The following is a 25670-nucleotide window of genomic DNA, read 5'->3' on the forward strand; positions in this document are numbered from 1 at the left end:
TTGACCTTTCTCTGAAAAGCTACATCTACTTTTTAACCCATTTACACCTGCTATTCGAAAGATTAACGCATACCTACATACATATAGCTTCCAGCACTTCCTAAGGATTTACAGGGCGTGGTGAACTGCTATGTGAACTGCTATGTGAACATCTCGAATGATTATTTGCCTTTTTTTATGTCGTAATCATAAAATCCATAACAAATACTTGCATATCCCAGAATCTCAGCTTAATGTGTGCGAATTTTTTATGGAAACAATCAAAATCGTCTAAAAATTTCCGTGATTTCAGATGTATCTAATATGCGGTGACCCAGCATTACGAGAGGAACTAATCCGAAAACTTGGTCATTCCGAAAATGAGCTCTCAAATAAGCTCTTCACTTCGTTCTCCGTACTTCCATCAATTGGGAATGTCGCAGTGGTTGTGAACGACATTTCGGATGGGAATCTTTGCCTCGTAATCCGATATCTCCTCGCAAATGTAAGTTTTTTGTTTACGAATTCTCACTATTTCACTCAGAATCGATGTTGAAATCTCAGAAATGTGTATTGGGGGAAATTTTACCATTTGAATCAGGTAAATTTTCTATACGTGAAATTTCATTTTCTCCTGAAACGTAATTAAAATTGAGCCTTGAAAATTTATTGAGACGCGTGCCAAAACCAGTAGATTAATTTCTAAAGTAATTTTTGTAAGCTATGGTTCGAACGGGTCGCTATTCTGTCGAAACGACAGTGATCCATTTCTTTCACAAAATTTTCATTCCTTACATTATTTTCTCCGTCTACTTGTTAACGTTTTTAGTCAGAGAAGCATAAAAAATTTTCTTAAAAAATACAGAAATCTTCTATCTTTGTTTTCTTGTTCATTTTTTTTTTCAAAATCTACTTCTACATCAGTCATATACATTCTATGACATGTAGAATATTGTGCTTTGGTTCTGCACACGACAGCGCAAGGAGGAAGGATCAAATTGAGATCATTGCGATTTCAGGGCCTTAAAACCATAACTTACAATTCACGGTATCACTATTGATTGGTCAGATGGTTTTCTCAGTTCTTTCTGAGCCGTGGAGACGGCTTTGTATAGCACAAATCTCTGGAATTTCATTGTTGAAGTGTACCCTTCGGACTAATCTTTTTCTGCGTGTTTTCTATCAACAGTCGCTTTTTTCTCTTGTCAATTCCAGACTCTATCTTGTTTATTTTTGACTTTTTTTTGCTATTTAAGCGACTACCACCTCCCTGGTCTCCACCAATTCTCAGCCAGAACTAAATGAATCTTTACCGCCTACTAAAATCACACAGGAATAATCGATAGCTCTTCTTTTCGTTTCTTCTTTTGTGAAAGTTTTCAAATCTTGAACGAAGTTCCGTTTGAGTTAAGCAGTTCGAAATAATTTCCATCGTATGACCTTCTTATTAAGGAAGAAAGCATTTCTGCTAGCGAAAAAATTCTTTCAGAAGTGTGTTATACATTTTGTAAATATTGCTCAGTGAATGCGAGAATTTTTCTTTTTGAAAATCTTGTCTTCGGTCTGAATGTACAGCCTATAGCAAGGCTAATAAGAAAAGAAAATGGATTGTTACCAGTCAAATACTTGGAAGTTTATTGAGACGCGTGCCAACACCAGTAGATTAATTTCTAAAGTTATTTTTGTAAGCTATGGTTCGAACAGGTTGCTGTTCTGTCGAAACGACAATGATCCATTTCCATCACAAAATTTTTATTCCTTGGATACATGAATACGCGAGTTTGCTCCTTTTCCGATTTTTGCAGGGATAGAACTTATACATCTAGAATATATTAACTCCAGATGAGTAGAAATTTGATACTATGCTACATATTGAATTATTATTTACAGGAAGGGTATTTCTCAGCATAAGAGTGCGTGAGACTCAATGTCATCAAGATCTCACTTGCTCGGTTTTCTTCTTTTTTTTTTGAACAGGAGTGTACTTAGCAAATGTAAATAAATGGTCATATAAATGTTTGTAAATTAGTTTGAGGCTAGTTTCCATTTAATTTCTTCGTATTGACTCGAAACTTCTTTTTTTTCTGACCACAGAAAAGATTTCGACTCCACTAAAGGGAGATGAATGTAGTTTAGACTTCTTTCTCTCTCATTTTCTTCCTCCTACTAAACGAAATCACTGCTTGTGTGCGTGAGAGCGAGTGCTGGATGACAGCAATTTCAGAGATCGAGCGCGGCTGCAATCGGAGAACACGCTGTCCTATTAGGATAATCTCGTAAGCCTTGCTTGGCTCTAACCGTGATCAGTGGAAAAAATAAGCGTTTGTGAAGAGTTTTTTTCATGTAAATCGTAGACCAAGCAGGTAAAAATATACAATATTCATTCCAGTTCTTCGAAAGAAAATGAAAGGACGAAATTTCTTCCTTACCGCGAAAGTATTTTTCTTCGGAAGAACATTGCCTATGGTTACATATTAAAAGGCCTACTAACAAATAATTGAGACCTGATGATCTCTATCTGGTTTCTCCTTCTAGCGTCTATCATTCTCGTAAAAAAAAAACGTAAAAACTGAATACAAGCATGGAAAACATTAAGCAGATAGAGTTTATAATCGGCTTGCGTTTCTGAGTTATTTTCACCTTTAAAAAAATGAATGTGCATTTAAAACATAAACGTACTGGAAACTATGTACTCATGCAAGAAGTTTCGAGAGTAGATTAAATCGTAACACTCAAATAATAATAAATAATTGTGAATAAATAAATAAATTAATTAATTAATAAAGAACGCTGTGCAAATTAACTTTGATTACATTTTGTAGACACAACGTGAGCCAGTAAGTCTTACTCAGTCACATAATTGGCAATCAACAGAAGGGAATGATTTTTCCTTCTATTCGACACCGAAAGTAAACAACTTCATATAAAAAGCTATAAAAGCTTTTCTTCTTATTTTGTAAATTCTTGAAGATCTCCAAAGTAATGTGAGCTCTTACTGTTCGAATAAATTCGTTTCCTTGAGAACCAGCCGCGATTTCAATTAATCATGAATAGCGGAGTCGGAGCGATGCTCGTGTGAGTGATGGGAAACCATAGCTCAAATGTGTATGTAGCTTTCAAAACGTACATCCTCAGAGGCGCATACTGCATTAGTTTGATTACATTCAGGTTTGAGTAGTAAGTCAAACAAGAGGGAAGTCGGTTATTGGATACGTGTGTATGATAACTTTGATAGTACTCCAGATAACTTTTGCAAAATTAAATTAAATTTTGGATAAATAAAGGAATCGGATCGTCAAATGTACTGGTGAAAATGTGTTCTGTTTTTTCAGTTTAAAGTTTTTAAGTGAGTTTAAAGCGCATTCCCTCCTATTTTTTTACACTGGACTAATTTGGTAACTTTGTACTAACTCTAAAAACGCTTTAACCCGTTGGTGACAGAGCGCCTTTTGCGTAGCCGGTGCCGATCAACTTTTACCTGCTATATTTTATCAAAGAAATTATAATTATATACTCATTAATTACAAACACTTTTCTTTAAAAAATAGGAAATCATGAAAAACAAAAATCATGGTTGAAAGTGTGCGGCTCACCGCTGAGCCGCTCTTTTTCTAGTCGGGTTAGAAAGGTTTAGAAACAAGTTAAAACTTTAAAAATGGCTAAATCGCACAAAAATTTCAATGATGTCAGAGTCAAAAAGTCCTGAGAAGATCGAGATAATTTCAAAATGACTTCTGCCCCAAATGTTTTCGGTAAGGAGCTATTACTCAAAGTAAACAAACAACACTCAGCTTGCGAGGATTGTACATTATCCTCTGGGCATACTATTTATGATGCCGAGACTCAAAACTGAGCGGTCACAGCGGTCTTTAAAGTGATCACCCCACGAATCTGTGGTACGGATTCCACGCGTCCACAAGGTTGGCGTGCTCCAATCGAACTCGTTGTAGAAAATAACGTGCCGGAACGCTCGAAGCCGCATCTTTCGGGCCGTTTTTTTTACGGGAATTAGGAAGAAATGGACGGAATCACCTTCCTCCCCATAATCTACGATCCCGTATACGAATACTTCACCTGAAATCCGTACCACCTCAGGTTCGTGGGGTTCGTGGGGTTTAATGTCACTTTTGAATCCCACTACACCGTACCAGCAGTTGTATTTCGATGAGGAGTGCGTTCTTGGATGTTACATGCAGTCCTATTCTGCGCATCCCCGCACAATTCTTTTCAGTTCCTGCTCATATGGAATTGATTTGTTCGTGCATCGATATTTTTCATTCTTTTTAGCAGTCCGGAAAGATCAAATTTTCGTCATGGGCTACTCTTAGCATCAGTAGCTCTTATGCAGTGGAGTTTTGTGGTCTCATTCTTGAGAGAGGCCCTCCAGCGTTTATCCAACCGACGGGAGATGAGAATGATTGAAAGGATTCTGAGAAGGGAGATGATAGTTTAAAGACTGGACATCACGTAATTGACGTAGCAGAGAAACCACAGGGAACCCGTAGGGATTGGATTGTAGATTATGGAACCCAGCTTGGCTCCGGAAGACGGCGTTCTTTCCTACGACGAAGGCTGGAACGCACCACCTCTGTGCACGCGTCGCGTCCACGAGCGAGCGATTGAAGATCAATAATGTCTTCTCACCAGTTTATTCAAACAATGCCAATGAATAGGCTGCTGAGGGGACTGAAATGTGCATAAAAGGGGCGCGTTGAAACTGATTTCGTAGGAAAGATCGCAATCTTCCATGACGTTTTCACAACGATTAGGGGAAGTTGAGCGGAGGCACGCTGAGTTCCACTAATCTAATCTACAACCTGAACTTTACGGGTTCCCTGAGGTTCCTGTACCATGTCGATTTCGTGATACTCTTCCTTTTAATATCAGAAAGTAATAGAATCACCGAAGTGAAGTAATTAAGCCAACCAAACTTCTTTCGTATCATAACCTTAAAGTTGTGACAGAACGCAGACCAAAGAATGGTTATTTGAGGTCTATCAATATCAAAGAGGCAAGGTTATAACTTCAGAAATTCTTAAAAGCTCACTTAAAAACATACTGACCTCCTGTGACTTTCCAATCATGGGTTTCAGCTAATTTAGTGCCACAATTAATGGCACGTGCAACGATTCCTTCCTTTCAGGCCGAGAAAAACCTGAAATTAGCTGTGGTAAAGAGAAGCTGGGACGACACTGACAACCAAAATCTTGATGAGGCAATCCGAACCGAGTTCAGGAGAGCGCATGAGGAAATCGAACGAGCAGCTCAGAAAGTGAGGTAGGGAAAGTGCTTGGAAGTATCACGCGCTGGTTTATTTGGCTCTTTCAGTGAATCTTTGAGCATTTCCCAAGAGTTAACATCTCTATTTTAAGGGTTGCACGCTCTGTTTTGAATCATTTGGTAGGCTTGTCCCTGAAATCCAATCAAGAATCTACTTGTCTCGTTCCTGTGCCTATATCCTTGAGCTCTTGCAACTTTTCTTCAAGAAATTGTGCGATTTATAACTGTCCGTGTCTGAAAGATATGCCTAACTTATTCGCGCAGCTATAGCTTCTCTTACATTGACTAAAAAAAGAAAAACTATTCCTAGCATTCGCTCAATTTCTATGTTTACAGCCGTCTTCCACCTGGATCATGGAAAAACGATCGAATGGAGCAGCTAAAGGAATGGCAAACTGTCCCATCAATGAAATACGCAATGTTTACATTAGGAGACGGCATATATGTAAGAGCTTATTGTAGAAGTACCTTAGAAGGATACAAATTCACTGGTTGATTTAATTTTATTTTTCAGGCTGCTTTGGAAAAATTCTTCGATGGAGTGGTACAGTTCTTTGTCAACGACAATAGTGAAGCATCACTCCGAACAAAGCCTCCTGTAGGTGTTTTAAAGCATTTTCGATTTTCTTAAATCTTTCCACAAAAATGTTGTTCATTCTGGAAACATCTTTTGAGGAACTGAGGTAATGCGGATTCCTGGGATGATTTCTCATGATCCGAAATGCTAACTTGGTGCCATCTTCTGCAGCTTATTGACACATTCATGGTTACAAATTATTTAGAGGGCACGCACCTTTCGGCCACGTTATTTATGTGTCCTGCGAGCGAAATTTGGACAGCGCTTTCCTCACTATCGCTCATTGGCTTTTTTCCAACATTTTTTTCGCGTTCGCCTGTTCCATCGCCCTCAAAACGTTCTCAACCTTACCTTACCTTCTCCTTAGAAATCATGGAATGATTTCATATCAGGTGTGCATCGTTTCAGGTACTTCACTGGACGCCTCTTCCATTGGATTCGGAACTTCAACTGCTCATACGAGTTTCATTTCCCCTTACTGGACCAGATAACTCAACATTCGTCGACATACGAAGATCGTTGCGTGATTACTCCAATTCTCCTTACGAATGGACAGAAGGGATTCTACTTAATGATGAGCCAGTAAGTTTGTTATTGTCCGGATTTCGATTAACTATTGATGGTTGAAAAACATTCTTTTAGGTACGACTGCATTTGGAACGGGTTTCACCTACCCGGATTGAGTTAGCTGCTCGACTTTGCTTGGACGAGTTAGAAGAAGAACATATAACTTCACCGTCGAGGCTTCTTTGGCCATACATTGCTCTTGCGCTGAAGAACACAGTTAATCATCTTGATGAACACAAATATCTTCAGTATTCGGTGTGTTCAAATTAAGCTATTTTCTTCTTACAAAAACTTCTACAGAAATTGGTTAACGACGAAAACTTGCATATGTTTGAAATATTTGTTGGTTTTGATACAGAATGCTTCTCAAAATTGTTCACAAAATGCATTCCGAAAAAAAAAGTTTCCATTTTCTTCTTAAAATAGCATTACGTTAGCTTCGTTTCTTAATACTAGTTTTTAACTCTGAAAATTTACTGAAGCGAATCTACTGGCAACGTGTGCAAGACAGTTCTCAAGAGAATTTCCTGCACGGGAGCGAGCTTGAGTTGTAAATATTTTTTAGTCTAAACTGTCAGGTTTTAGGAGAGATCCCCAACGAAGAAATTCTGCAACACTGCGTGTTACCAAATGCTGCAGCGCTAAGTGCTCCAAGTTTTCACACTTAGGTGTAATTTCTAGAAGGACTTAATAAGGATATTACTAGTTCCCAACGCTACCACTTCTTATTTTTTAGGGCATCATCTCCGCAACTATTGTTGTTCTCTATTCAACAGTTGATTACACTACAACAAAAGTTTTGGAGTAAATAGGTGGTTTCATCCACTTATGAGAACGTTCAGATGCGGCAATGCTCATGTTTTGTTAGCGGTGCCTCCTCAGAAAACGACCTCAAAATAATATAATCAATATATATAATTGATACCATATATATATATATATATATATATATATATATATATATATATATATATATATATATATATGCGTGTAATTCGAATATATAGTCGCGTCAAAACGACATGAATCACGAGTGTAGTTGCGGTGCATTTGCGTACGCGCTCGAAACGGCTCGGTGGAGGCAGCAGTTGGAACCGAATTGGGACCGTCGCAAACTGCAGCGATGGATGATGCCAGCAGAGGTTTCACCACGCTTCTAACCGCTACCCTCCACAAAATCGCCTCGAGAGAAGCCGCGTACGCAATTGCGTTCGTGGTTCATATCGTTTTGACCCTGCTACAATTCATCTACAGATTATCGGATCGTCCGATTCATGAATCGTTTTGCAGCTGGAGCTCATACCGTATGGAAGTTGTTTCTTCGACACTCCTATACAAGCACGAGTGTTCGATTTCTCACAGTTCATGGGAACAGCATACGAGTACAATAAAGTCGCTTTTCGGTACAATGAGAAGCTATACAATGTCCATTTGGATGCACTCTTTCCTGGTGAATCCTAATTCAATTTATGTTTATTTATATTATTTCTATCCTTGAAAATGTCATATGAAACAGTTATGTTTCTATGTTAAATAAAAAGAAAAGAATTGAAAGGAAAATAATTATCCACGTCAATAATTATCAGCTCTTATTAAGATCGTCCCTTCTCGAGCCTCTCTCAGTTGCTAGCAATGGAGATACCACATCCGAAGCGATCAGAACCGACGTCGGAATCGCCCGACATCTTCCGACAGAACAATGGTGAAGCGAACTTAAAAGACAATTGCATCTCAGGCCTCCATGTATCTCATAACAAAGGACGACGAGTTTCATTCGGTATGTTATTGTTGCGGATGGAACCATTTTTTTTTTGTTGAAAAGCTCACACGGTATTTTAAGCATTCTATGACACTGCTCATGTGTTTTGCTTTTTTAGTCATGACGGCAAGGAAAATTTATTTTATTGAAATTCCCCTCTACCTATCAGTTATACATTTGCTGACACACATGAAACATCTTTTCCAGAAAGGCAATCAACTATTTCTCTAAGCTTTAAGAAGGGGTTTCTTGGGAAATGATTCACTTCCATTTTTACGCAAATAAGAGTTACCTCATAAAAGTTTGAACAATAAATGAGGTAATAGATGAACGTATAAAGTATAAACATAAAACGAAGTTAGGTTGGTCACGCAAAAGTCCAGTCGTCTTTAATGCCGGGTTCACACGCACTTCCGTGAGGCCTGCTCATAATAGGAATTCGTAATAGTGATAGCCAGAAAAGAGATATACAGGTTTTTTTCCGATGACTGTCCTGCATATTTGCTCATTTTGAGCGGGTAAGAGCTTCTAGAATAATCTTTCTGTCTACGAAAACTTCAAATACGATTAATATTGGGAAAAAGAATCACTAACTAATAAGTCGTCGTGGATGAGAACAATAGAGAAGTGATTTTGTTCCGTTTGACTATCAATAATTTCAGGTTCAATCAAACTGATGAACGAAAGCAATAGTCCAGCGAAAAACGTTGACGATTACGTAGACGCTATGTTAAAACAAACGATGGATCACCTTGTGTTGTAGCCATGTTGAATTTATTATCAAATAAATTATAACTGAATCCATGTCCTTAAATATTTCTCAGATAGAGAGACTTCTGAGTTCTGGACTTGGAAAAACAGCAGAGCTAGTTGAAATTTAAAAAAAAAATTATTATCTGAAGAGATTGAAGAAAGGTGAGCTGAGATGAATGTTTATGAAGCAAGCATGACTTGTTTTATGGAAATATTAGTAATGGAAATCTGACGAATTACAGAGTCGAATTATTGTATCTTATCTCTTTATGGTAGGATCAAAGCGACTTGAAACCTGCTGAGTTTGCGTAAGCGGTTGCGCTAGAAGCGTTGCAGAGGAGATAGCAGATGCGATCGAAGTGGAACCATTGCCAGTTCCAGTCATGCTGCAGAAGTGAGTGGGACCAACATGGATCCCACCTCGATCACAGCCGCTTACGCAATTGCAGAAGACTTCGGGTCGTTCTGACTTGACTGTGGTATTACATTTACTTGAAAAAAAACTCAAACATACACTACTGGAAGACACGATTAAAAATACAGTTGGAAAGATTACATCGTGTTTATCTTTAAAAGACACATTGGATGCAGCCAAAGGTATTCACCAAGGTCTACAAGGATTGCAAATATAAAATCTCCGGTTTAATGGTGAACTGGCAAGCTTAAACGCCCACCGATTATTTCTCTCTTAACTCTTATTTCGTGTACTTGTTGACCTCACACTAATCTAAGTAGAGAAATTTATGAACAAAAAATGTTCGAATTTTAGCTGAGCTGTTTTGCCTCTACTTGAAAATTCATTGACATTTATGCCATTGTTTTTTACAGCACATACTGTACACGTTGACGTATTCACTGTAAAGGGGGAATATTGCCATTTGTTAGGTGCCATTACATAATGCCAACAACTGCCGAATGACCACTTATGACTGAAAAAAAATTATTTCTCTTTCTGGCTGTTCAGGCTTATGCGAGACAAGCCATTCAAATATATCCAAGAAATTTTGGTTCTGAAGGAAATAGTCGATCTTCAGCACGAAGTAACGCTCGTGGACAGAAGCGGTGAAACTTTTGCACGCCTAAATTGAGAGCGAACGCTTCCTTTCTGATTTTTCTTGTGGGTTTTCTTGATAGAATTCAGGAAACGGCTCCCACGACTACTTTATCGGATCAGTTCGGAAAACTATGAGACAGAATTGCTTCGACTCCATAGTTAGACGTGTCTATTGCAACGATGACTGGTAGCATGTGGAGAGCAGATCCGATATGATCATTGTCTCGATAGGGTCGAAAGAGTCGCATTCCGGCCTCCATTTTTACATCACATATCGTAATGGCCTCCTACGGAGCATAAAGATTGTGCATACTCTTGGTAAATGTGCCGTGTCGTTAGAAGATGGCTTTGAGATGTGTAGTGCATGAGCGAAAAGATTTTCGAACACTTTTCAAAGGTAAAAACTCTGTCGCGCACAAAGATTGTAAAAAATGCCACCACATAGGATGTGGAGAAGTTTCAGATACCACTGCTGCACTATTGATCGTCGCTTGCAGTTCACGTGCTACCGCAGCGTGCCTTTAAGATGAACAGTGCAAGCATTGACCGTGACCGTGCAGTTCGAGTGAGTATCGCTCAAGTTTGCTTCTGCGTTGGCACAGGAAGGAGTTTATGGATTCGATCCTCGCTGAGGGCAAGTTGTGAGTTCACTGCGACAAGACTGCAAGGCATGCTCACTGGATTCTTTGTGGTGCGCAGGCGCTAGCCCAGCCGAAAGTCGACCCTCACGATCACAAAATTACGCTCCATATTTTAGGGTTTGCAAAGTGTTCTACTCTTGGAGCTGCTGAAGGATAATTAGACGATGAACGCAAGCCTCTACATGGAGCAACGCTGGTGGTTAGCCAGACGCAATGCGCGAAAAAACGTCCAGAACGCCTCGAAGCAAAGGCGACACCTCACGCGGCAGTTTCTGGAGAGCCTAGGCTGAGCGACCGTGCTCCACCTTCTCTATAGCCCTAAACCCTGCCACATCCGACTATCACCCGTCGTGAGCCCTGAAGAAGCCTCTGCGAGAAAAAGTTTGATTGGAGCGCGCCAGCCTTGTGCACGCGCTGCATCTTCCGGGCCGCTTTTCACGGCAACTAGAAAGAAATGGGCGGGATCACCCCCCTCTCCATAATCTGCTATCCCGTATACGAATACTCCACCTGAAATCTGTACCACCTCAGGTTCGTGGGGTGATGCCTTTAAGCTACAGATCATATTTTCTATTTGACTTGCACACACCTTACAATCTTCTTGTAACGAGATAAGAAAACTTTCCAATAAATCGAGCGTTCCTTGTGGTTAAGAAGAATGGAAGGAATGGTTAGGAAGAATGGGATGCTAGCCTTACCACCGCCGATAATACCATATCATTTGGAAGCTAGAATAGCTGCGTCATTTCAGTAAAGACTAACAAATTTAATAATCACATCTACAAAACCACGAAGTAAACGACTCGATGGAAATAAGAACACCTGATGAAGAAGGGATCCGAATTCTCAACACCACGCATACTTCAAGGCAGATGAGAAGGTTGAGAAGATTCCTCGCTCCGATCGCGCTGCGCTTAGCGCGAATCTTTGCAAATTTAAAAATATTATGAGTACAACGCTATTCTAGAGGCAATTTCACCTCCCAGTTTCTTTTTTGTTCCAATTTCCAACTATTTCTTATGGTATGGTATTAACTTCTATATCGTCTGCCTTCTTTCGTGACTTCCACCTAGGATATCTCTGCATATCCATGGAGAGATCTACAACCCTTTTATAAGAAATTTTAGGATGCTTTCAGGTGTTTTTCTTTACAGGATCTTCTGTTTAGAAGACGCTGGATATATGTCATACCCAGCACTCGAAGGACTGTATACAATACATGATGAGTTGGGTTCAGGAGGTACGACTTTTTATATTACTGTTTATCCTATGTAATTAGTTTTCCCTGTTGCATTAATCTTGTGCAGTTTTACGAAGAATGTCTTTAATTTCTTCTATTAATCTCCTTGTTAATGTAGTCAAAAAAGGTACAGGTGTAAGGAACCGCTCTTCCAATAAAGAATGCTGAAGCCCTCAGTCAGGTTACCATATTTATACTCCCAAGCTCTCTTCAGTTATGTTTACTCTACAAGCTGTTGTTTTCATCCGCGTTTTTTAGAGTTCATCCTTTGGGACTTTTGGCATTCTTCTTCGCTTTTCTAAAGAAATGGTATTTGCTACACGCTATTTCAGGTTTCGGGAAAGTCAAGCTAGCCACACATTTATTGACGGGTCTTAAGGTTGCTATCAAAATCATTGACAAGAAAGCTATAGGAGTATGTAGATATTTCAGTTCCCGTTGTATTCCTTTATTTCACTTTGTATGGCGAATACTATCTATCTGTTCTAGAAGTTACTGCTTTAGGATGATCTACCTAGAGTTACGACAGAGTTGGACGCACTTAGGACTTTATCTCATCAAAATATATGTCGTTTATATCAGTTCATTGATACAGAGGACAAATTTTTTATTATTATGGAGGTTAGTTTCACCTGTACTTCTGTTGTTTTATCTATAATAATACTATTCTAACGCAATCGCGCTTGTCAAAGCACTATACATGTTCTAGTACTGTAGTGGAGGCGAGATGTTTGACTACATTGTAAGAAAGGAGCGCCTTGAGGAATCTGAAGCTCGCCATTTTTTCCGTCAACTTGTTCAAGCAATGGCTTATGTCCACTCAATGGGATATGCTCATAGGGATCTCAAACCAGTAAGATCTACGTTGTTTTCAAATCTGTTGTAGTGTAGCGTGTCCTTTTTAGGAAAACTTACTTTTGACTGAGGATCTTCATCTAAAGGTGATAGATTTTGGGTTATGTGCCAGACCATCTTCTCTCTCCCGACCTTTGGATACATGCTGCGGCTCTCCAGCATATGCTGCTCCAGAACTCATTGCGGTTAGTAGCATTTTGATAATAATCTGTTATTATCATTCACCCTTCTGCAGAAATGGATTCATTTTCTCTACAATGCGATCAGAAGAGGTTGTATTATTTCCCAATAATAACTTGTTCGAAATAGGTTGTGGCGGCAAAGAAATTAACTGAGAAGGTAACCGTGGGGTATGAAGTGTAGTCTCGGGTTGAACGCTCGACCGTGGTCTTATTTCTGGAAGTGAATAACTAAGAGAGTCGTGGCCCTAACACGTAATCAATAATCTTAGTTGATTTATTGGATGTAGGCTAATTCTGATAAGAGAAAAAAAAGGAACATATAGGTTTCAGAAATAAGAGTGCGCTTGGGTTTTTTTTTTTTTTTGCAATCCTTTCTCTATTTCAACTAATGAGATCCTAATATCATCCTTGTATAGTTAACGTCGGGACGGGTGTGGTGTAGCGGTTAGAGGTTCCGCCTCCTGCACGATCGATCGGAGGTTTGAATCCGGCCTACTGTTCACTAAGCCTATCATCCCCTCGGGGTCGACAAATTCGTACCAGACTTGTCTGGGAGGATAAAAACACTGACTTGGCACATCGGCTAGCCATCGCAGGTCACTGTACGGCCAGTTACACGTCCGTAAACCTCGAACGAATTTAAGTGAACGTGGGGACGCACCCAAGTGAATTGATTAACGCCAGAAACGTCATCCTTTATCCTCTATAGTTAACGTCCTAGTATTTTGTGGTGGATGTTTGTTGGTTATCTTGAATGTTGAAAAAATTTCTATTCTGCAAGTTTCTTTAGTGCTGCAGTGTCCAGACTTGTTTTATTTCTCCTCTAAAACTAGAGTTACTTTCATTTACAGGCCAATTCTCATGGCTCATACTGCAGATGTTTAAGGTAGATTTAAGGTGTTTTTAGCCTGCACTACGTACGTATGTGCACGTAGATGTACTTGCTGTAGTGTTTCATTGTACGACATGATTCACAAATAAAAACATGGTATAACAGAAAATTTTTTGTGATCTTTATAATGAAGTGCGGAAATTAAGGGCAAGGCTTACCTCGGAAATGAAGCGGATATTTGGTCTATGGGAGTGCTACTATATGCTCTTCTTTGCGGATCACTGCCCTTCGAAGACGAATCGATGCAACTTCTGTACCGCAAGATTGCTGTATGTATAAGCAGATTTTGTTTGTTCTCTGATCCAGTAGCACCATGGAAAATATTGAAAATTATGAATTTTGTTCACTTTTACTTTAGAGAGGTAACTATCACGAACCCGAATGGCTTAGCCCAAGTAGCCGCGCGCTTCTTCGAAGCATGTTGCAGGTATGGTTATTTGAATTATTTCTTCATTGTTGTTATAGTTTATGCGTTCTATAGGTCAACCCTCAGTACCGCATAACTGTCAAACAGTTACTCGATCATCCTTGGATCAACCATAAATACAGTCAAAAGCTGAAGTGGACCAGCATATATGATGTACTTACTAAACTCAAATAAATTGTCCTAAATACCAAATCACGAACACAAACAATTCAGAGGAACGTGGTCGATGAAGAAGTTGCCACTGAGTTGGCTTTCCATCACCGAAAATCCCTTGCGGAGATGACTGCTTTGATCAAGGTTTTTTTGACATTAAATTTGCTCTCCTCAAAATATGATTGTAATGCTCATAATTCTATTATAAGCGCTATGGCATTTGCGAATTTATCCTGCTCATGCATTTCTGTGACTTCTTACTCAATGTTTCTTTTAAGGAATGGAAGTTTGACTATCTCACTGCAACGTATTATCTCCTTCTGCAACAAAAAGGACGCAGAAGAAAAATAGCCCTACCTCCTCCGAGACCAAAACCTGTGAGTACATTGAGTATTTAATTAAGTGATACTCTCCACTTGCAAGTGGAGAGTATCACTTAATTAAATCCACATTTTTGATCGCTAAGTCATCGGGTTAAATCAACTGAACGGATCTTTTTTTACATGTTCCATAGATTTCTCCAATATAACCATTGTTTTTTTTTTCGGTTTTTAGTTTTTGTTTCGAGTCACCGTTCAAGATAGTGACCGTTTTTGCACTCACATTGCTTATTTATGAAGTTTCTAAGGTAGAAGCAAGGAAATGCTGCTCACTTTTTTAAGAGATGTACGGATCATCGAGAACAGAGAATCCCGTTTGATCATATATATATATATATATATATATATATATATATATATATATATATATATATATATATATATATATATATATTGTCTATGAGAGATTTCGTCAATTTCATGATTTCCTTCAATTATAGGGAGAATCAAATGTCGCCGCGTCTCCGACTATCCATGCTTCTCTAGAACACAATCTCGACCTTTCTGGACTTGAGGACAGTCCTGATGTTGACCTCTCCCCTCGGAGCTTCCGCTCTGGAAGTAGCATAAGTGAACAATTTGATGCAATGTGGAGGCACAATGAACGAGATCGAGGCTGTGTTAGGGAAAGAGAAAGAGCTCACAAAGGAGTGGATGTCAGTATTTCTTTGGTGATCCTGTTTTACATCTACCACGTCAATGTGTAATAGTTCACTTCACTTTTAGAAGAGTTCGTATATAAATGCGATTTTAAATACACCAACGGTATGTACTGGGCGTTCTCCTCAACAAAGATTAGCCTATAACTCTCCATCGACTACTAACTCAACCCCGTACAGGCCGGCGCAGAAATCTTCAGCACGTCACAAGGTAGTACTTTTTACCGTGATGATCATTTTGCTGTTCTCTCAGGAGATTGATTGTTAGACGCAGATTATTATGTGTAAATCACTTATTGACAGGGTAATATTGGCTACGAATCTGGATGCGATAAGGAGAACTATCGTGCTGGTGCAGCAAGTGTAAGAGTACGAGGGCCTGTTAAGATATTAGGTTAGCACAACTAAAATTGTTTTCAAGCTCAAAATGAGTGCACTGGAACGAATTTGTTGGTGTTTCTTTTTTATGCTTTATTTTACATGTTCACACTTTTTTACGTTGTTGCCTCTTTCTACGACTCTTCAGTCTTCAAAAAAGGATTTCTCTCACAGACATCTGAACATTCTTATAGACGATCGCGGTACGAGACCACGTAGTATATACACAACCCCTCAGAGACCAGCTCTAAAAGGATTATTCAGCCCAGGTGGTGCTCGGCAAAGGTATCTTTTATAAAGACAACAAAATTTTTAAGTAATTACTAGTATTTGTCAGTTGTTTGAATTCTAGAGCTCGTTCGACTGAGCGTTCTGGTGCTGAATCACCGGCATTTTCTGGTGGTAAAACACCTTGTGATTCCACACGACAGCCGCGCTCTACTGCTAAAACTCCTCGGTTAAAGCAAAGGGTTTGTACAAAAAATAGGGCATGAACATAATAGAGATTAAATAAGCTGCTATATGTGTCGATATACTGTTTTTGTTCCAATGGATCATGTTAGAGTGCGGATTGAGCAGCAAAAGGGTTGGTCTTACAGCGGCAGAAACTTATTATCCTATTCTTCTTTTTCAGGTGTTTGCTTCTTTGGAGCGGAAAGCCGATCGGGTCATAAACCTTCTAACACCTAGGAAATTGAAAAATGATTCGCCACAGGTTCTGAAAACTGTGGAGGTGGGTTCTATTTAAAGGCATCACCCACGAATCTGGCGTGGTATGGATTTTCGTTGGAGCATACCTATATCGGGTCGTAGATTATGAATACAAGGGTGGTTCCGCTCATCTTTCCCTGCATCACTCTAAACAGACGGCTTCGGACGCCCCGATAGGGAATTCATTTCACTCGACGAATCGCAGGCGGGGGCGGGACGCAAGGGTTGCCCGTTGCAATAGAGGACCTCGTAAGGAACCGCATTCCGAAGCCGTCTGCTTACAGTGAGGGACAGGTGAGCGGAACCACCCTTGTATTCATAATCTACGACCCGATATAGGTATGCTCCAACGAAAATCCATACCACGCCAGATTCGTGGGATGATGTCTTTGAGTCTGTGTTTGATACATGAAATTTCTGTAGGTGCGCTTCAGTAGGTTGTAAGTCATGATACACGATCTATAAAAAATCCATCGAAAACACAAAAAGGATTTTTTAAAAAAAAATTTCGGTCCCTATTCGAAGCTATATAGATGATTTCAGGGAAAGATCAACGTATCTGTCACTAACTCTACTGATCCAGATCGAATAAGGCAGGAGCTAATAAAAGTATTTGAACAGCAGAGCATCAAATACGAAGTTAATGGGTGAGCATAAAATTAACTTACATACCCTAGCATCACTTGTCCTAACAAAATCGTGTTTCTATGGAAAATTTCATTATGAGTGCACTCATCCTTTACATAAAGTGTCAAGCGTGGTCGACCCTCCCGCATCCGACACCCTCCCCCTTCCCCCTTTCTTCTTCCTCTCCTCCTGGTCCTACTCTCCTGCGACAACTCTCGATTACTGCCAATTCAATATATTGGAGGTTTCGTGTGTTTCGAAAAACCAAAATCGAAAATTAGCCGAGGAACAGAAGCCAAATGTGAATTTTGGTAGCTGACAGAAGCCAATAAATGCCAAGTAGTAGAAGAATCAAATTCGCTGAAATGTTGTTGAAATACTGGTATTAAAATATTTCCATCTTTACTCTATTCAATTTTTCCTAAAATGCATGAAATATTTTAAAATACGGATTATATCACATAATACGACAAAAAAGAGGAGAGTCAGGTGTATAGATCGAATTGGAGAAGAAAGAAAGACAAAAAAAGCAAAAAAAAATCAACATTCTTACAAAGTTCAAAATCAACATTCTTACAAAAAAATCAACATTCTTTCCTTACAAAAGATGAAGAATATAATTATATTTGCAGTATTCAACAGTTTGAAAGTATATTTATTGGAGTTTAATGACCAAAAGAGCTCAGATTTTGTGCACATTGTTAGGTCTGGGAGCTAGTGAATAACTTCGTCATAAGAAGACCAAAAGGCAAATTCCGGTTAGTTTTTCGGAAAAGAAGGTTTGCCCTGTAAAACAGTATCGCGAATACCGCTGTTTTTCTCATCTCGTGGTCTTCGTGGGATTTTTATGGGGAAAGATAGGAAAAATGGCATTGTTTCCCCATCACAAATTCGGAAGAGCTGCGAGGCCATGGAGATCGATTGGTGTGGTATCTGATAGGGAAAATCCTTGGCTACAGCATACTTGAAGCCAATTTGCTTCGGATTAGGCTATTCCGAGTTATTGAATTTTACTCAAGATCACACACATTTCGGTGCGTGAGCGAAAATCGCGAATTCGGCATGTTTTCCCATCCCAGAAAAATTAGACTTCGCTTTAGAAAATCACTCACATATCCGGGTAGGGGGACTAAGGAAACCTTTATGTGCGACTTCTCCCTTCGAATCCAAAAATGTCAGAAAATTTTAAATTTTGTCCCATCAAAATTCCAAAAAGATAAGGAGGTGGAAAAAAGGAGCGACATGATTGCTTTTTAGGTCAAACCTTGTTCTCTGAAAAACTACGTAAATTTTTTCTTCTCCCCCTCTTATTAAGGAGTTGATCGCGATCTCCCAAACTTAACACCGTGTACAGAATCTGTGCTTTTTTGGTAATTAAATTCTAATAAATCCACTTTTGAATTGCCTAAAACTACGAATAATCAAATAATTCGTCTTTTAGAAGCGGTTTCAAGCTTCTATGTTTGCAAAACTTTGACTCAGTGTGGTGTAGAACCTGGATCGTCCCATTGTTACGTTGTCAACTCGGTGTACATTTTCAAAACAAAATGTTCGGGATTCCATGCTGTTCTACTCTTGAGAATAAATGTAATATTTTGTTATATGTAATCATTTAGTGTTATTTATTGTTTTCTATTGTTGTTATTTATCATTTATTGTATTGCTTTTTATAATGCATGTAATTATCTAATACTACGTAATATTTTGTCCTGGTTATCATGTTATCCTCCATCCACTACTGCATACCGCTCACTCCCTTACGATCCCCTTCCTTTGCAATCCCCTGGCTCTACGATCCCCCGACGGGAAAATCGCATCAAACGTTTGACCCTGTTTACGTCTGACTCTGAGAGTTATGACCAGTGAACAGATTCTATAACCCTTTTATCACGGATCAATGTTGTTTTGGTTTCTATATGAGGTGATTGTGCGCAATTAAGGTGGAAGATTTCGGGAAGACAAAAGGATAAGGCTGGACACGCACTAACTGTTGAACTTGAAGTCGTTGTGGTTGAGAACATGGGAAAGGTAGAGTGGTTAATCTCTAATAAGTAGAATTGTAACCCAGCGTCGAATAATCAAGTGTCCGTTTAAGATTGGAATTCGAAGAAAGCGTTTGTGCGGCGATGCTTTTCTGTACAAAAAGGTTTGCGAACAAATTCTACGAATGGCTGGACTGGATGCAGATTGAGTTCCCTTGTTTATTTTAACCGTTTCGATTCTTATGTTGTTCTGTAATTATTAACGTTGATGGTTACCTCTATATTGTTATGTACTATGTTTTTAAATTTCATAATTGAAAGGAGTTATCTCTTAAACTATCTGGCATAGTGAACTGCTCATAATTCTTGCTCTAATTCTTGTTTGTGGCACGTCAGTGGTTTATAATCACTACCAAATAAGTATGTCTCACTCTTTCACTCTACATATCCTTTATTTTTGAAATGTCCGGTTGTTCTTAGGTGGGTTATGTGATTATTCATCATTGTTGAAATTCAAAGATGCCTGACATATTTTATTAATCAAATCGGTTACTCATTTCTTCCCCTCTTTTATTCCTTGTGTAGATTTGTCGTTCGACAAGAGGATACAAGTTGTGAAAGGCAGTTTTGCTTTATCGAACTGAAAAAAAAACTTATGGCGGGTCTATGGTAGTCTCTTACTGTAGTTGGGTTTTCGATCAAGACTTCAGGAACTCTCCTTAACAAGCCTTTCGCCCTTTCTAATTTAGGTATGATGCCTCTATTCTACTTAGAAGTTTTAGACTCGATGAAACTACCGCCTACATATGGAGATGCAGCTAGAAAGACAGAGAAGGGCGAACTCGATCATGTTAGGTCATCATCATAAAAGAATTTATGTGCGCACTGTGGGTTTCTCACAAGAAAAGGTGACTTACTCTTATATGCACCGCAATTTTTCTTACAAAAAAGCATTGAAGAAGAAAGACATTTTTGCGGGCGGTTACCCTGGCATATTCGTGGAAGAAGCGTAAAATGATAAGCGTTAATGAACTCGCTACGAGCCAGCGCGTTCGCTTCAATGCAGAATCATTTGACCTCCATTGTTTTTCTCTCTATGGTAACATTTTTCATGAAATTTTCATAAAAACTGGGTGAAGTATGACGTGCTGGAAATTTCTCTCCATTTTTCCCCTCTCTTCCGGTAGGAGTCTGGTCTTTTGTCTTATTCCACGCCTAAAAATTTGAAAGGCAACCACGTACGCGTACGAATCGCTTGAAAGCACATTAAATTTATAGCTCTCCCTGAGTTCTACAACGGAATGGTCCGGAGTTAGTGGGTTATCATTGACACAACCACCCCACTAGCAATCACTTGACCTCCCCTAGTTTTCCCATTTTGTTGTGGTGATATCTTGCGCGATATTTCCATAAAAACAACGTGTGAAGTATGATCTACTGGAAATTTCTGGTCTTTTTCCCCTCCCTTCCGGGTGAATCTGCTCTTTTATTCCACGCGTTAAAATTTGAAAGGCAACCACGTACGAGTACGAATCGCTTGAAAGCACATTATATTTACAGCTTTCTCTGAGCACGCTAACGGAATGGTCCGGAGTTAGTGGGTTATCATTGACACAACCACCCCATTAGCAATCACTTGACCTCCACTAGTTTTCCCATTTTGCTGTGGTGATATCTTGCGCGATATTTACATAAAAACAATTGGTGAAGTATGACCTACTGGAAATTTCTGGTCTTTTTCCCCTCCCTTCCGGGTGAATCTGCTCTTTTATTCCACGCGTTAAAATTTGAAAGGCAACCACGTACGCCATTCCGTTAGTGAAGTTAGACCCACTTCTGCTCTTTTATTCCACGCGTTAAAATTTGAAAGACAACCACGTACGAGTACGAATCGCTTGAAAGCACATTATATTTACAGCTTTCTCTGAGCACGCTAACGGAATGGTCCGGAGTTAGTGGGTTATCATTGTCAGAACCACCCCATTAGCAATCACTTGACCTCCACTAGTTTTCCCATTTTGCTGTGGTGATATCTTGCGCGATATTTCCATAAAAACAACGTGTGAAGTATGATCTACTGGAAATTTCTGGTCTTTTTCCCCTCCCTTCCGGGTGAATCTGCTCTTTTATTCCACGCGTTAAAATTTGAAAGGCAACCACGTACGAGTACGAATCGCTTGAAAGCACATTATATTTACAGCTTTCTCTGAGCACGCTAACGGAATGGTCCGGAGTTAGTGGGTTATCATTGTCAGAACCACCCCATTAGCAATCACTTGACCTCCACTAGTTTTCCCATTTTGCTGTATTGATATCTTGCGCGATATTTACATAAAAACAATTGGTGAAGTATGACGTACGGAAATTTATCTTCATTTTTCCTCTCCCTTCCGTGGGAAATCTGGTCTTTTATCTTATTCCACGCGTTAAAATTTGAAAGGCAACCACGTACGAGTACGAATCGCTTGAAAGCACATTATATTTACAGCTTTCTCTGACCACGCTAACGGAATGGTCCGGAGTTAGTGGGTTATCATTGTCAGAACCACCCCATTAGCAATCACTTGACCTCCACTAGTTTTCCCATTTTGCTGTGGTGATATCTTGCGCGATATTTACATAAAAACAATTGGTGAAGTATGACCTACTGGAAATTTCTGGTCTTTTTCCCCTCCCTTCCGGGTGAATCTGCTCTTTTATTCCACGCGTTAAAATTTGAAAGGCAACCACGTACGCCATTCCGTTAGTGAAGTTAGACCCACTTCTGCTCTTTTATTCCACGCGTTAAAATTTGAAAGACAACCACGTACGAGTACGAATCGCTTGAAAGCACATTATATTTACAGCTTTCTCTGACCACGCTAACGGAATGGTCCGGAGTTAGTGGGTTATCATTGTCAGAACCACCCCATTAGCAATCACTTGACCTCCACTAGTTTTCCCATTTTGCTGTGGTGATATCTTGCGCGATATTTCCATAAAAACAACGTGTGAAGTATGATCTACTGGAAATTTCTGGTCTTTTTCCCCTCCCTTCCGGGTGAATCTGCTCTTTTATTCCACGCGTTAAAATTTGAAAGGCAACCACGTACGCCATTCCGTTAGTGAAGTTAGACCCACTTCTGCTCTTTTATTCCACGCGTTAAAATTTGAAAGGCAACCACGTACGAGTACGAATCGCTTGAAAGCACATTATATTTACAGCTTTCTCTGAGCACGCTAACGGAATGGTCCGGAGTTAGTGGGTTATCATTGTCAGAACCACCCCATTAGCAATCACTTGACCTCCACTAGTTTTCCCATTTTGCTGTGGTGATATCTTGCGCGATATTTCCATAAAAACAACTTGGTGAAGTATGACCTACTGGAAATTTCTCTTCATTTTTCCCCTCCCTTCCGGGTGAAATCTGCTCTTTTTTTATTCCACGCGTTAAAATTTGAAAGGCAACCACGTACGAGTACGAATCGCTTGAAAGCACATTATATTTACAGCTTTCTCTGAGCACGCTAACGGAATGGTCCGGAGTTAGTGGGTTATCATTGTCAGAACCACCCCATTAGCAATCACTTGACCTCCACTAGTTTTCCCATTTTGCTGTGGTGATATCTTGCGCGATATTTCCATAAAAACAATTGGTGAAGTATGATCTACTGGAAATTTCTGGTCTTTTTCCCCTCCCTTCCGGGTGAATCTGCTCTTTTATTCCACGCGTTAAAATTTGAAAGGCAACCACGTACGAGTACGAATCGCTTGAAAGCACATTATATTTACAGCTTTCTCTGAGCACGCTAACGGAATGGTCCGGAGTTAGTGGGTTATCATTGACACAACCACCCCACTAGCAATCACTTGACCTCCCCTAGTTTTCCCATTTTGTTGTGGTGATATCTTGCGCGATATTTCCATAAAAACAATTGGTGAAGTATGACGTACGGAAATTTATCTTCATTTTTCCTCTCCCTTCCGTGGGAAATCTGGTCTTTTATCTTATTCCACGCGTTAAAATTTGAAAGGCAACCACGTACGAGTACGAATCGCTTGAAAGCACATTATATTTACAGCTTTCTCTGACCACGCTAACGGAATGGTCCGGAGTTAGTGGGTTATCATTGTCAGAACCACCCCATTAGCAATCACTTGACCTCCACTAGTTTTCCCATTTTGCTGTGGTGATATCTTGCGCGATATTTCCATAAAAACAACGTGTGAAGTATGATCTACTGGAAATTTCTGGTCTTTTTCCCCTCCCTTCCGGGTGAATCTGCTCTTTTATTCCACGCGTTAAAATTTGAAAGGCAACCACGTACGCCATTCCGTTAGTGAAGTTAGACCCACTTCTTCTTTTTTTTTCCCCCCAAAAAAAATAAAAAAAAAAACACACACGAGTACGAATCGCTTGAAAGCACATTATATTTACAGCTTTCTCTGAGCACGCTAACGGAATGGTCCGGAGTTAGTGGGTTATCATTGTCAGAACCACCCCATTAGCAATCACTTGACCTCCACTAGTTTTCCCATTTTGCTGTGGTGATATCTTGCGCGATATTTCCATAAAAACAACGTGTGAAGTATGATCTACTGGAAATTTCTGGTCTTTTTCCCCTCCCTTCCGGGTGAATCTGCTCTTTTATTCCACGCGTTAAAATTTGAAAGGCAACCACGTACGAGTACGAATCGCTTGAAAGCACATTATATTTACAGCTTTCTCTGAGCACGCTAACGGAATGGTCCGGAGTTAGTGGGTTATCATTGTCACAACCACCCCATTAGCAATCACTTGACCTCCACTAGTTTTCCCATTTTGCTGTGGTGATATCTTGCGCGATATTTCCATAAAAACAATTGGTGAAGTATGATCGTACTGGAAATTTCTCTTCTTTTTCCCCTCCCTTCCGGGGAAATCTGGTCTTTTTTTATTCCACGCGTTAAAATTTGAAAGGCAACCACGTACGAGTACGAATCGCTTGAAAGCACATTATATTTACAGCTTTCTCTGACCACGCTAACGGAATGGTCCGGAGTTAGTGGGTTATCATTGACACAACCACCCCATTAGCAATCACTTGACCTCCACTAGTTTTCCCATTTTGCTGTGGTGATATCTTGCGCGATATTTCCATAAAAACAATTGGTGAAGTATGATCTACTGGAAATTTCTGGTCTTTTTCCCCTCCCTTCCGGGGAAATCTGCTCTTTTATTCCACGCGTTAAAATTTGAAAGGCAACCACGTACGAGTACGAATCGCTTGAAAGCACATTATATTTACAGCTTTCTCTGAGCACGCTAACGGAATGGTCCGGAGTTAGTGGGTTATCATTGTCAGAACCACCCCATTAGCAATCACTTGACCTCCACTAGTTTTCCCATTTTGCTGTGGTGATATCTTGCGCGATATTTACATAAAAACAATTGGTGAAGTATGATCTACTGGAAATTTCTGGTCTTTTTCCCCTCCCTTCCGGGTGAATCTGCTCTTTTATTCCACGCGTTAAAATTTGAAAGGCAACCACGTACGCCATTCCGTTAGTGAAGTTAGACCCACTTCTGCTTTTTTATTCCACGCGTTAAAATTTGAAAGGCAACCACGTACGAGTACGAATCGCTTGAAAGCACATTATATTTACAGCTTTCTCTGAGCACGCTAACGGAATGGTCCGGAGTTAGTGGGTTATCATTGTCACAACCACCCCATTAGCAATCACTTGACCTCCACTAGTTTTCCCATTTTGCTGTGCTGATATCTTGCACGATATTTACATAAAAACAATTTGTGAAGTATGATCTACTGGAAATTTATCTTCATTTTTCCCTTCCCTTCCTTTGGAAATCTGGTCTTTTATTCCACGCGTTAAAATTTGAAAGGCAACCACGTACGAGTACGAATCGCTTGAAAGCACATTATATTTACAGCTTTCTCTGACCACGCTAACGGAATGGTCCGGAGTTAGTGGGTTATCATTGACACAACCACCCCATTAGCAATCACTTGACCTCCACTAGTTTTCCCATTTTGTTGTGGTGATATCTTGCGCGATATTTCCATAAAAACAATTGGTGAAGTATGATCTACTGGAAATTTATCTTCTTTTTCCCCTCCCTTCCGGGTAAATCTGCTCTTTTATTCCACGCGTTAAAATTTGAAAGGCAACCACGTACGAGTACGAATCGCTTGAAAGCACATTATATTTACAGCTTTCTCTGAGCACGCTAACGGAATGGTCCGGAGTTAGTGGGTTATCATTGTCAGAACCACCCCATTAGCAATCACTTGACCTCCACTAGTTTTCCCATTTTGCTGTGGTGATATCTTGCGCGATATTTCCATAAAAACAACGTGTGAAGTATGATCTACTGGAAATTTCTGGTCTTTTTCCCCTCCCTTCCGGGTGAATCTGCTCTTTTATTCCACGCGTTAAAATTTGAAAGGCAACCACGTACGCCATTCCGTTAGTGAAGTTAGACCCACTTCTGCTTTTTTATTCCACGCGTTAAAATTTGAAAGGCAACCACGTACGAGTACGAATCGCTTGAAAGCACATTATATTTACAGCTTTCTCTGACCACGCTAACGG

The 25670-nt window shown here is 39.7% G+C and overlaps 3 protein-coding genes across 5 annotated transcripts in view; 2 read left to right on the plus strand and 1 right to left on the minus strand.

The window, feature by feature from the left end:
* Positions 1 to 292: 292 nt before the first annotated feature.
* RB195_000816 (uncharacterized protein) lies at positions 293 to 8925 on the plus strand (the record flags this gene model as incomplete). Its single annotated transcript, XM_064197348.1, has 9 exons — positions 293 to 484; positions 5123 to 5256; positions 5596 to 5704; positions 5774 to 5857; positions 6245 to 6418; positions 6479 to 6658; positions 7694 to 7853; positions 8001 to 8180; positions 8825 to 8925. 9 exons carry the CDS (start codon positions 293 to 295, stop codon positions 8923 to 8925), a joined length of 1314 nt encoding a protein of 437 aa, XP_064053229.1.
* A 1570-nt stretch (positions 8926 to 10495) lies between these two features.
* On the plus strand, positions 10496 to 19305 carry RB195_000817 (uncharacterized protein; the record flags this gene model as incomplete). 2 transcript variants are annotated; one of them, XM_064197349.1, is made up of 20 exons in its annotated part: positions 10496 to 10610; positions 11749 to 11850; positions 12183 to 12265; positions 12355 to 12471; positions 12560 to 12703; positions 12756 to 12890; positions 13926 to 14048; positions 14138 to 14206; positions 14261 to 14359; positions 14420 to 14503; positions 14638 to 14736; positions 15180 to 15395; positions 15466 to 15609; positions 15702 to 15792; positions 15971 to 16061; positions 16129 to 16246; positions 16411 to 16509; positions 17031 to 17134; positions 19055 to 19142; positions 19210 to 19305. In XM_064197349.1, 20 exons carry the CDS (start codon positions 10496 to 10498, stop codon positions 19303 to 19305), a joined length of 2217 nt encoding a protein of 738 aa, XP_064053230.1. The 2 variants fall into 2 exon arrangements, with proteins under 2 accessions (XP_064053230.1, XP_064053231.1); XM_064197350.1 differs by lacking the exon at positions 10496 to 10610 and having other exon boundaries at positions 11793 to 11850.
* Positions 19306 to 19649: 344 nt separating this feature from the next.
* The window catches only part of RB195_000818 (uncharacterized protein), a gene marked incomplete at both ends in the record, with an annotated part of 65385 nt that continues 59364 nt past the window's right edge, over positions 19650 to 25670 (minus strand). The window contains one exon of one of the 2 annotated variants that reach the window (XM_064197352.1): positions 19650 to 19736. In XM_064197352.1, coding sequence (XP_064053232.1) covers positions 19650 to 19736 — 87 coding nt within the window. The remainder of the gene's footprint in view (positions 19737 to 25670) is intronic. The other variant, XM_064197351.1, reaches the window with a different exon arrangement.

Source organism: Necator americanus, chromosome IV, assembly GCF_031761385.1.
Source record: "Necator americanus strain Aroian chromosome IV, whole genome shotgun sequence".
In the NCBI taxonomy this organism is placed as follows: Eukaryota; Metazoa; Nematoda; class Chromadorea; order Rhabditida; family Ancylostomatidae; genus Necator; species Necator americanus.